Consider the following 13,000-nt stretch of genomic DNA (forward strand, 5'->3'; position numbering starts at 1 on the left):
CTTTAGTGGCCTCCCTTTTCATTTGGGATAAAATCCAGAAAGCCTTCCTGTGGACCATGAACCCCTGTGCATAGAACAATGTCCCAGTGCACTTGCTTATAAAGCAGATTCCAGATTCCTTGTCCAGAGATGCTGATTCCAGAAGTCTGAGATGGGCCCAAGCATCTCAACTGGAGCAAGTCCCTGAGGAAATCCTGATGTGGGTGACCCATGGATTCCCCTTCAGAAATTCTGTTCTCCAGATCTGGCCTCCTCAACCTCTCCTCTCATTCCGTGTTGCTCACTCTCCCCGGCTAATGATCCCCAAGTGCACGAGTCCCCTTCCTTTCCTCTGAAGGCAGCGAGTCCTTTCCCAATGGCGGGGTCCAGGAGGGCCCTTGTCTAGGCTTTAGCCATGGGCACCGGTCTCCATCAGCTCCTCCCACATGCATTCTTTGATTCAGACAATTCTCATTGCCTCCAAGGCATGTAAAGTGCTATTTCTTTGAGTTAAATGTCTAGCTCCCTACAAGTCTGAAAGTCCTCTGAGGGCAAGAGCTTTATCTCTCTTCTTTGCTGTACACCAGAGCTGAGCACACTGCCTGGTATATAATCAACACTCAGAGGCCTGCCCTCCACCATATTCCCTGCTGGGGGGCAGTGCCAAGTCCTCCCCATGCTATTTGGGGAAGCAAGCACCTTGGGTACCAGCAGCAGAGAAGGGCTCAGTCCTTAATACCAATTAACACTTGCAAATGGCCCCAGGACTCTTCCCAACCTTTTAAATCCTATGCCAGCTGTCATAGCTCAGTTCTGACTCAGGAACCACCTGCATCTGTGGGACCCTGGGCGCCCTTGCTCACCCCACTCCCCAGGGACAGCAGTGACACAACCTCAGAGTCCCATAACCTTCACCAGCCTCACTCCACCTCCGAGCCCTTGGAGACCAGATTCAACTCACCTGAAATCAAAGTTTCCTTACGTGTCTTTGCAGGGGTGGGGCAGAATCCTAAAGGAGATGCTCTAATGAAATTATTTTCCTTCATTTAAGGGTAGGGAGGCTTTAGGTCATTTTAAAGATTCCTTCTCCATTTTACTAAAGCTTTGTTTATTTGTTTGTTTGTCTGTTTTCCCAGCAGGTCTACTATGATATTAACCAAGATCCCTAGACTCCTCATGGGAGGGGCATGGTTTTAGTAGGTCATGTACCCCTTGTGGACATTCACGGCTTTTGATCCTTTTTTAAAAGATTGAAAATCATTGATACAGAAGAAGCAGCAGCATCTTTGTAAGCAAAATGATTGTGTTCAAATCCCAGCTCCACACCTTCAAAATGAAGTAACTCTAGGCAGACCGTTGTCATGGTATAAGTTCTGCAGAGGGCTGTCAAGGAGTCTTTCTACATGGAAGCCCTCCTGGGCTACCAGGTCAGAGTGCATGTGTGTTCTCTGAAAACCCCAGCCAGGCACCCTTAGGCAATTGATATCCGCTTTCTTCACCCACACCGTGCAGGTGATTCCCATCCTACAGACGAGGAAACAGTCCAAGGGAGGTTACTGAAGGTCCCTGATAATGACTGAAAGGAGCTGAATCTTGCAAGCAGAAGGGAAGAGAAAAAGAAAAAAACCCAAACCCAAACCCAAAATCATGCTTCTTTGTTCGCCTTCTGGAACTCAGACTCCCGACTTGCCAGAACGAGCATTACGTTGAGTCCTGGAATGTTTTTCAAGACGAAGATAGCTTTCCCATCCTGTCGTGTTTTTCGCTCTCCCCTGATTCCCACCTGCTTGTTGCTGTCTGCTGGTGTCACACCTTCTGCACACTCAGAGCTCAGAGCAGAGTCGGGCTGGGTGAAACCGGGGCTCCATCTGCCCGCGTGCCTGCTGGGGGGTGTCGGAAGGTAACTTTGTGCCGGCACCCTTTGCCAGGAGGCTGAGAAGCCTTCTGCAGTGCCACCCGGCTCCCATCCACTCTCGGCAGAAGAAGCCGGTACCAAATCCAGCCGCTGGTGCCACTCAGCCAGATGGCAGGGGAAGCAAAACAAAAGTGACCTCGTTAGCAGACTGTGTCTTCCCCGGGAGAAGCTATTTTTGTTGTGGTTGTGAACTGAAGTTGTCTCGGCTGAGTTCTCCTTCCCTGCAAGGGCTGTGGAATGTTAATTTGTTCCAAAGTTCAGTATTTTGATTAGAACCAGGAGTGCCAGATTTTGTCAGAAACATTTTGGGATGGGGTAGGCTCATGCGCACTTACTCTTGCTGGCTCGCCTGCTCTCGCTCTCTCTCTCTCTCTCTCTCACTCTCACTCTCTCTTGGCCGCTGTACAAAGTAAATGTTGCTGCAGCAGCTGCTCTGGGGGAACAGCCCATCACAAATCGAAGCTGAGGGGTAAACCGGTTCCTCCCTGTATATGGCCATGACCTCATCGCCACAGAGGCACCCAGACTGGGGACAGACGTGAGACAGTACCACCAGGACACACCCTGGGTTTGCGTGGAAAGAGCTGAGAGCCCAACCCAGAGCCTGGAATATAGGGGTCCTCAGTAAATAAAGGTGTGCTGAGAAAAGCACGAGCTCCCCCTAGGCTCAAAGCCATCAGAGTTTCTGCAGCCAAGAGGTCACATTCAAAGGCAGTTCTAGATTCTGAAAACCCTCCATCTATCTTTGGCTCTCGTCTCCTGACCATCTTCACTTCTCTCTCTCTCTCTCTCTCTCTCTAATGAGTTATGAACCCAAGCCATGTGCAACTATATTCTGCATTGCAAAATAAACACAGATAAGATGAAAGTGCCCACCAACCTCAAGCCCCAATCCTAGCCCTCCAGGCCTTCCTGGATGTAATTAGGTGCAGGCCCTTCACCACTGCCTCATCGCGACTGATTGTATCAAACCTATTATTTGTCGTCAGTCTGGTGGGTGAAAAACGGCTTTTGGTCTTTGGTTTGTTTTTGTTCGTTTGTTCTGTAGCATAGAACAGTGGTTAAAAACATGGACTTTACACCCAGCTTCCCTGAAATCTGATGCTGGCCCAGTAGTAGTAGTAGTAGCAGCAGCTGTGTGGATGGGTTAATCCTGGCTGAGAGTCCGTTTCCTCATGTGTGGAATAGGAAAGGTTTCGGGGGTTAGTTCCACGGTGATTGGGGGCATTGAATGAACTCACACGTGCAGAGTGTTCAGATCAGGCTGGCCCGTGCAGGCGCGCTGAGTGGGGCTTTTATCATCTCCCTGGTCGCTCATAATGTTGGACACACATACCCCTGCCTCATCCCTTCCCTTTCAATTTGGTGTAGATGATTTCCCACACTTCCCAGGTTCCACACCACATAGAACTCGGGAGCAGGGATTTCTGGGCTTCTGTTCCAGCTGCCGTGCAAAGAGAACAAATACTTGGGGTGGAGTAACTTTCCTGTTTCTTCCAGCTGGGACAATTAAGGTCTCCAGGGTGTAGGGACTCCTCCAGAGGCAAAGAGGCCACTGAGGCAGAACCAGGATCAGTACCCTACAAGACAGGTCTCCCTCTCCCTCTCCAGGGCCAATGCCAACTGGCCAGTGGTAGCTTCCTGAAGAGCTGTGTTGAGGAGGATTCTGAAGTACAGTAGAGATGCTGATGGGGAAGCTATGCTTTGCTGTGAACACAGAGTGGTGGTGCCTGCTTTTCCCTGCTGCCCCCACTCATCTCCTGCCCATTCCACCTCCCACCCACCACTGGGTTGCCTGCCAGAGAATAATGCCTTCACTGAGAGCAACGGATATAAGCTCTGCTGCACCCAGGCTGCTCAGGCTTTGTTTCTGGACTTCTTTCTTCCTCCGCCTGATCTAAAGTTACAGGGTTCTGAAGGGCTGAGCAGCCTGTGAATGGCCTTCTCCAGCAGGAAAAGCTGGATGCCCTGGGCCGCTCCCTCATGCACTTAAGCAGCCAAAGTGGAGGTGTTCAGAAATGCAGCAGCACAGCTTCTGGGCTACAATCGTTTAGAAGCACTAGTAGGCCTGCAGCTAAGACCTGGCTCTCTGAGACGCCTGTGTACTCCTGGCCTTGGATCGATACTCGGAGGGGAGGAGCAGATGTGCATGCTATATCCACTGAGGTGGGCGTTGCCGCTCCAGGCTGCAGCTCCAGAGGAGCCTGGCTGGCCTCCCCTCCCTCTCATTTCCCCTTGCGGGGACAGGGGGTCCAAGGAGGGCTCTGCTGCAGGCTGCCATCTGCTGCTGCAAACACCTGTGCTCGCTGCCTTCCATGCAGACGAACTGTCTGTCCCTCTTCCCCTCTTCCCTCCAGCTGCTCCTCCTTCCCTTTCTCCCAAGGAGACCTTTCAAATGCATGTGCAGACTGCAGATGCTCGGGATGCTTCCCGGACTGTCCAGGTACAGGGCAGCCAGCACTTCTCCCTCAGTACCTGGGCAGCCAGATCCACGATCCTCTAGAGAGCTCACAGGTGCACCCTGCTTTGAGAAAACCCAGCAGGAACAAAGTCCACATTTGCGAAGCACACTCCTATGGGGCAAAGTGTCTCTACCCTGCACAGAGACCCTTCTAGCCAATGTAATGATTTCTTTCCTCTGTTGGTTCTAGGCTCTTAACCAGAAGAAGAGGGGCACGTGTACTGGATCACCTGGAGCTTCTTCAACATTCACCTGGCCAGTCCCCATGCTTCCCACTCCCAGGGGAGGGGAGTTAGTTGAAAGATGTCCCTAGGGCCCAGGTAATGCTAATAGACCATCCTCTACCACTACCACTGCTATCCTGGTCCATTTAAGGTCTGATTTAAAAATCAGCAGTTACTGACACAGTGGGCAAAAGGACAGTCTCTTCAACAAATGGTGTTGGGAAAACGGCATATTCACACGCAAAAGAACGAAGCTGTACCCTTAGCTTACAGCAGACACAAAAACTAACTCAAAATGGATTAAAGACCTAAATGTAAGACCTTAAACTACAGAACTTCTAGAAGAAAACATAGGGGAAGAGCTCCAGGACACTGCGGTTGGCGATGATTTCATGGATATGACACCAAAAGCATAGACGACAAATGCAAATATAGACAAATTAGACTATATCAAACGTAAAAACTTCTGTGCGTCAAGGGAAACAATCAACAGAGTGAAAAGGAAATCTACAGAATGAGAGAAAATATTTACAAACCATATATCTGATAAGGGTTTAATATCCAGTGTATGTAAGGAACTTCTACAACTCAACAACAAAAAGACACATGACCTAATTAAAAAATGGGCAAAGGACTTGAATAGACAATTCCTCAAAGAAGATATACAAATGGGCAACAAGCATATGAAAAGATGCTCAACATCACGAGAAATGCAAATAAAAACCACAATGAAATATCACCTCACACCTGTCAGGATGCTACTATCAAAAGAACAGAAGGTAACAAGTGCTGGTGAGGACGGAGGAGCTGGACTCCTTGTGTGCTGTTGGTGGGAACGTAAAATGGTGCAGCCATTACGGCAAACGGTATGGAAGTTCCTCAAAAATTTAAAAATAGAACTACCATATGATCTGGCAATCCCACTTCTGGGCATATATCCAAAAGAATTCAAAGCAGGATCTTGAAGAGATATTTGCACATCCACATTCATTGCACCATTATTCGTCATAGCCAAGAGGTGGAAGCAACAACCCAAGTATACATCGACACATGAATGGATAAAGGAAATGTGCTATATCCATACAATGGAATATTATGCAGCCTTAAAAAGGGAAATCCTGTCACATGCTTCGACATGGATGAGCCTGGATGACATTATGCTTAGTGAAATAAGCCAGACACAAAAGGGCAAATAATGTATGACTTCACTCATATGAAGCACCTATCTAAAACAGTCAAAATCAAAGAAAGAGAAAGGAGAAAGGTGGTTATCAAGGGCTGGGGGGAAGGGGGCAAGAGGAATAAGTGTTTAGTGAGTACAGAGTTTCCGTTTGGCAGGGTCAAAAATTCTAGAGATTCGTTGCACACAATGTAAATATAGTTAACACTACGTACATTTAAAAGTGGTTAAGATGGTAAATTTAATGTTATGTGTTTTTGTTTTACCACAATAAAAAAAAATTAGCAATTACCTATGGTGGAGGAGGGTAGACTTCAATACTGAACTGTTCCCGTATCACTGTGATCATTAGCTCAATTAGAAATGAGGTTTAAACATCTCAGAAAGAAAATGTACATTTATTAGATAATGGGATACTTTTTTTTTTTTTTTTTTGCGGTACGCGGGCCTCTCACTGTTGTGGCCTCTCCCGCTGCGAAGCACAGGCTCCAGACGTGCAGGCCCAGCGGCCATGGCTCACGGGCCCAGCCGCTCCGCAGCATGTGGGATCCTCCTGGACCGGGGCACGAACCCGTGTCCCCTGCATCGGCAGGCGGACTCCCAACCACTGCGCCACCAGGGAAGACCCCGGGATTATACTTTTAACAAATTTTTATTTATACAAATTAAATCCAGAACACATTGTTTATTTAAAATGAGCATCTGAGGCACACTCTTGCCTTCACAGAAATCATCGTATTCCATAGAACAATCTATTTGTGAGCAGGAAGGGATCTTTAAAGATTCCAACAGTCTCCTTTAATTGAAGGATAAGGACTCTGGAGGGGAAGGCCTGCTTCTCCCAATACCTGTTGGGAGGCACAGTTTCATCAGTTTCTTTCTTTATATCCACATCCGCTGCTCAGGGACTATGTCTGCTTTGCTCGCTATTACATCCCCAGCGGCCAGAAGTAGTGCCTGTCCCAAAATGGGCTTTCATTAAGTGTCTGTTGAATGAATAAACGGGCATGGGAACGGATATACCAGTGAATGTTGCGTCATGGGGATCCATGAGAATGCATCACTACGTACATCTGTGTCATTTCAATACGTTCACTTCTGTGCATGTCTGCATTGCTAATGCGTGTTTCTGTGGACTGACCATTTACTCTTAGAAATGACCTAAACAGGGGCTGCCAGTGAAGATAATTCTATTGAGGCATCAGGCATTGTATTATTGTATTCTATAAATAAGAATACCAGGTGTACAAATTAACCTCTTAAGTTATGGAAGACTAGTTGTGGGAGATTCTCTGAGAACAAGAGATCCAGGGTCAAATGAGTTTGGGAAATTTGGGATTAAACGGAGCTAAGGAGGTGTCTAAATGTGGGATGTCTCTGAGGCTTTAAATGGCAAAGTGCAGGGTCAGTCTTGAAATATGGAAAGAGGCAGCAGTGCTCAAACTCATTTGATGCTGGGCCCCTTCTGGATCCCTCCTTTGAGGCGGATTTTGCAATATATGCTGGTAGACTCTGAATCAGAAGATTTTGCTTGGAGTCAGAAGAATTCATCCTGGCTGGGATTAGAGCGAGCTGGAGGCAGGCAGAGGCATGCAGAGTTAAAGAGGTTCCTCCTTTTCATTCATTCATTCATTCACTCACTCACTCAGCACACACTGTTAAATGTGCACAAGAGCTGGGCTTTGTGATAGACAATGAAGATTTGAAGATGGATGAGAAATGGGCCCCCTTCACCCTCACACAGTCCAGGAAAATCTGAATATCAGGGCTCCCTGCTGCCCCACCAAACAGACTTAGGCCAAAAAGTGGAAGTTATAGGCTCAAATATTTGAACCATCCAGAGAATGGGGCAGGGCAGGGAGGTGAAATAAGAAATTATTATAAAAGCCCAAGAAACAGAGGTGGCAGAGGGAGGGTGGGATCCAGGAAAGAGTCCACCTGTGGAATACCAGAATTGTCCCGCCAACCAATAGGTGACCCTAGAAGGCTATTTTATTCCAGGCACTGCAGAGATACAGGAAAATAAACACAAGACATGATCCTGAGCCTGCAGGAGTTTATATCTAATTGATCCACTAGTAACTATCCATTAACTATTCTCAACAAGGCTAATAGACTTTGTCAGAAGAAAACACATCCCAGGACTAAAGGGACAGAAATGAAAACGGCACTCGGACCCAGGCATACAGAACGCAGAAAGGGAACAGAAAGACTGGCCAGCTCCTTCAGCGCCAGTTGTCACAGATGTGCTGCCTTTGAGGACCCAGACAACCACTGGGTGACAGATGGAAACGCTGTACCTTTTTCCTTCCCCAAGAACCAGAATAATTCCAGAGGAAGAGAGGAAGGAAATCGAACAGAACAAGAACAAGAGGGGTGCAAGTGAACAAGCTAAATGGGACAACAAATGACAAGGCGCAGTAGCAGTGGCCAAGTCGCGGTGTGCCGGAAGCAGAGAACCGGCCCCAGGGTCAGGTGTGACTGCAGACACTCAGAAGGGCCGATGACTTCTGCAACACGTTTTGGGAGCTATGGCTCCCTAAAATGGCCTTCTGCTCCCTCCCAATCACTTCCTGACCCCTAAATCAAACAGCAGCCGACAATGATGTGAACTACAAGTTCAGGTTGAGGGGCACACGCACCTGTAGAGGAAAGAGGTCGAGACAAGGGTGAAATTCAAGGTTGATGTTCTATTAGTTTCTTCTTGCAATCTGTGGGTCTTAGGGTCACTAACCCAGACCAAATGCTCCCTCGGAGCCTTCTGGGCTGTGTACTGGTTATCTGCGCTCGCTTGTGTGGGGCTGGGGAGAGGAGGCTGCCGGAGAGACTGTGTCCTTTCATCCGTAAGCAGAGGCCTCCTGGAGGCAGCTTTGGAAACCCAGTCCCACGGACTGCAGCCTATGTTAGGACACTCACAAGGGCTGCTAACGCACAGGAGTGTGAAAGGGTGAGAAGTGAAGGCAGGGGAGGGAGGGGGGTGGGGAGAGTGGATTGCTGATCCCCCCAGAAAGAGAAACAGGAAAGGAAATCGTCGGGTTTGGGTTTGGGCCCCAAGTGCCTTTCATGCTGGGGAAAACGCCCCCAAATCCTCAACCAGCCATGGCTCTGTTTCCCTCTTGTACACTTTTAGGATGTCACCAGCTTCCTTATCAGACACACTCACCTTCTTTAGACTCGTGCATGGCTCGGGCCTGAGGGGCGGTACTGATGGCAAAATGCACCCACGGTACTCAATATTCTGAATGTGATTCACGACTGCTTTAACAGAGTCTGCCCCCGCCCCCAGCCCCACTCGACCACAATCTCGGGAGCTTGGGTTTCAGAGTTACTCCTATTTTACTGACAAGAAAGCTGAAGGTAGAAGGGAAAAGTCCCCTGTCAACCAGCCTACAGCTGACAACTCAAACATCAAAGATTCCAACTCCTGTATCTCCTAAATCCTTCTAGGCCAGGGGTTGTCAAACTACAGCCCGCAGGCCAAACATGGTCCAAGGCCTGCAAGCTAAGAATGGTTTTTACACTTTTTAAGTGATTGGGGAAAAAAGCAAAAGAAGAATATTTTGTGAGACATTAAAATCATATGAAATTTAAAATTTCTGTCCATAAAAAGTTTTATTGGCCAACAGCCATGCCAACTCATGACGTAGCGTCTACGGCTGCTTTTGTGCCTTAACCGCAGAGCTGAGTAGTTGCAAGAGAGATTGTATGGCCCAAAAAGCTGAAAACATTTACTATCAGGCCCTTTACAGAAAAAGTGCATTCCCCAGGGGCCAGTGGTGTTGGCTGCTGGACATTGAGACCCTCCACGGGAACTGCCCTCAGAGCTGCTCGCCCGAGATTCTCCGCCGCCCCTGCGGCAGCCCTCATCTGGCAGTTGCAAAGGCCCTGCTCCCTGGCCTCCACTGGTGATGTTTCTCCAGGGAGCCCCATGGGAATGCCTGACACATCTGCTCGGTCCTGCCCTCACTTCCTTAGATGCTTTTCCCCAGAGCACACCCCCATAAATCTACACGCAATCTCTGCCTCAGAATCTGTTTCCTGAGGACCCGATCCAGGATGGGGGAGCCTAACAAAATTTGGGGGCAAATATTGTCTTTTCTTCTCCACTAACCACAGACCAGCAGCCATGTCTCAATTTCTTCTTAATATGAGTATCACTGATGCCTGACCAATTCCAGACCAGTTCTCATTCTGTTGATTAGATTTAATAGGGAGAATTTGGGGGTGGGGAGCATTATGGTTTTCTAGTCAGCTTTCCCTATTGATATCTTCAGAAGTCATTCAAACCCCCCTGCTTGAAACTTCTTTTTTAATATTTATTTATTTATTTGGCTGCACCGGGTCTTAGTTGCAGCATGTGGGATCTTCCTTGAGGCATGCAAGATCTTTGTTGTGGTATACGGGATCTTTAGTTGCAGCATGTGAGATCTTTTTTCAGTTGTGGCATGCCAGGGATCGAACCCGGGCCCCCTGCATTGGGAGTTCGGAGTCTTAACCACTGGACCACCAGGAAAGGTCCCCCCTGCTTGAAACTTATCGATGATTTCCCACTCTCCTGGGGTAAAGATCACAATGACATTCATGGCCCACATGGTCCTGCCTTCTCTCTAGCTTCACTTTATCCCTGTGTCCCCTTGTTCTCTGCACTACACGTCACTGACACTCTCCAAGGGTTAGTTCCTCAGCCACAGGGCCTTTGCATATGCTGTCTCCATTGCCTGGTTCACTGAATTAACTCCTGTTTATTCCTCGGGTCTCAATTCAGTTGTCTCTTCCTCAGGGCAGCTTTTCCTGGGCTAATTTCTCCATCAAACACAGCTGAGGACCCACAATACCGTTAGGGGCCGTGAGAAAAATGCTTAATTTCTTTTAAAATCAGAAGAACAAACTGATTATAATAACAACTATATATTGATGAATCTAGCCTGGGTTTATACTAACTCCATTGTAAAATGTAATTTTTTAAATGAGAACGGGGTCCACCAAGGCCTGAATAATGCAGTGTGGGCCTTTTCTGACCTCCTCAATCTCCCAGTACCACTAGGTCAGGTCTCCCCATTAAATGCTTGCAAGGTGCCCTGAACTCTTCCATCAGAGCTCTTACTGCAGTTCTCATCTTGCATCTGTCCCCTAAACTGCAGGCTTGACGAGGGCAGGAACCACATGAGACATGCTCCGACAGCTCGTGTCTGACATGGCACCTGGCTCATCTTATAAGTTCAAGAGATACACGCTGCAGGTGCGAGGGAAGGCAATCCACCTGCACAACTCAAGACTACTTTTTAAGCAAGAACACTCACTCGATCTGCTTTTAACTGCCCGCCTTGCTGGCGGGTCCGAGGGGAGGGGACAGGACGGAAACCAAGAGGAAAGGCTCACAATGGACTTGGGGGAATGGACCTTGCCAAACTTCTCCCCTTGCGGGGGTTGTGCCTGTGGGGAGGGATGACAGAGATGGAGTGTAAACAAACATTTCCTTGTCTGGTAGGTCATTTTGTAATTATGTGCAGGTCAAGCACTTTAGACTCCCGGAAGTCAGACAATATCTGCTTCCAGAGGCCATTAATGCTTAAGGGCCCCCCGGAGTGAAGGGGGACTTTCATTAGCAGGTCTTGGCCTATTCGGGCAGGAAGCGTGCTAAGTGACAGTCCGGAGTGAAACACCGGAGCAAGCAAAAAAGCAATAGGAAGGGGCACTGACCTCAGAGTTCAGAGAAGAGGAGAGGGAACAACACAAATATATTATGAACTCGGGGAACTGGCCAAGCCAGCTTGAATCACTGGGCAAGGTGCTCTGGGGGAAAGTGGTGAGACTTGGCAAGAGGACTGGAGAGTGGTGCCTGGACCCCCGGGACAGTCTGCATGGCCACTCGTGCTCTTTGCTGATGGGAAATGTGTGGAGCCGGTTGGAGGACAACAGGAGACCGCTGAGAGAAAGCAGATGAGGCTGTTGCCAGATGTGGCACTTGGTTCTTGCCACCTGGCTGCCCTCATTCATTTCCACTCAGCAGAGGTGGAGGGGACTGTCCAGTTCACCTTCACTGGTGGGGTTACATGGATGGGGTTGGAGGGTGAAGAGGATAAAGGGGAGGCCTGACTGGCAGCCAAAAGGAAAACATAACCACACCCCACACACACACACACACAACCCCCAAGTGGTAGCAAACAGGATGGACCGGTGGCCACGAGCCAAGACCTCTGGGTTCACACTTGACTCTGGGTTGGTGGCAAAGCAGTCAGGCTTCCCTTTGCCGGAACGAGGCAGATTATGGGAAGAGGCACCAGCATTCTTAAAATTGCCCTGTCCTCACAGACCTAAAATTAGCAAGACTGTTTACACTGCTGGATATGGATGCTGAACTTCATATTAGTAAATAATGTAATAATGATCCAGGGCTCCAACGTCTGAACTGCAGTTACCTTTGCCTATGGCAGCTGACAATGCATTTAATAGGCTGTAATTATCACTAATTAGGTCACTGTCCTTTGTATTCAGGGATGGCTGATATTGTACCTGTACCTGGCAAAGAGCACCAAAGAATGAACCATATAATCTTTTTCTTTAAACAACTTTTTGAGATATCGTTCGCATACCATACAACTCAGTGGTTTTTGGTACATTCACTGGGTTGTGCAACCATCACCACAATCTAATTTTAGAACATTTTTGCCTCCCCTAAAAGAAACCCTGTACCAAGAGCAGTTAGTCCTGAGTTCCCCTTCCCTCCACCCCCTGGAAACCACGAATCTCCTTTCTGTTTCTACAGCTTGCTTATTCTATACCTTTCATATAAATAGAATCATACAACGTTATCTTTCGGGATTGGCTTTCACTTGGCATCATATTTTCAAGGTTCATCCACGTTGGAGCATCTACCTGTGCCACGTCATTCATTTTCATTGCCAAATATTATTCCATTGTATGGATATGTTGCATTTTGTTTATTGATTCATCAGCTGATGGACATTTGAGCTGTTTCCACCTTTGAGCTATTATGAATAATGCTGCTGTGAATGTTGGCACGCTCAACCAAGTAACGTCTAAAATTGCAGTTGCACTGATTATCCCACAACTTCAAACCCTGCATGTCTTTCTTCTAACCTAACAGTGTATGAAAACACACTATGCTTTCCATCTTATCTTTTCCTAAAAGGCAGTTTTGTGTGAAGGGATCATGGCAGCCTATGAGTTGGAATAGTGGAATCTGTGAAGAGACAACACCTGAATGATTTGGAAAAACA

General features: G+C 47.9%; 1 protein-coding gene across 31 annotated transcripts in view; it reads right to left on the reverse strand.

Annotated features, from left to right (window-relative positions):
• SPRING1 (SREBF pathway regulator in golgi 1) overlaps nt 1-13,000 on the reverse strand; it is a 337,705-nt gene that overhangs the window by 278,757 nt on the left and 45,948 nt on the right. Inside the window, exon 6 of one of the 31 annotated variants that reach the window (XM_067700729.1) lies at nt 2,009-2,124. The exons of 29 other annotated variants lie outside the window; for them this stretch is intronic. Coding sequence is in view for 1 of the 2 variants with exons in the window: in XM_067700731.1 (XP_067556832.1) it covers nt 2,035-2,124 (90 nt within the window). In the remaining variant the exon portion in view is untranslated. Of the gene's footprint in view, nt 1-2,008; nt 2,125-13,000 lie in introns of those variants that run through there. One more of the 31 variants, XM_067700731.1, reaches the window with a different exon arrangement.

This window comes from Pseudorca crassidens, chromosome 12 (assembly GCF_039906515.1).
Source record: "Pseudorca crassidens isolate mPseCra1 chromosome 12, mPseCra1.hap1, whole genome shotgun sequence".
Classification (NCBI taxonomy): Eukaryota; Metazoa; Chordata; class Mammalia; order Artiodactyla; family Delphinidae; genus Pseudorca; species Pseudorca crassidens.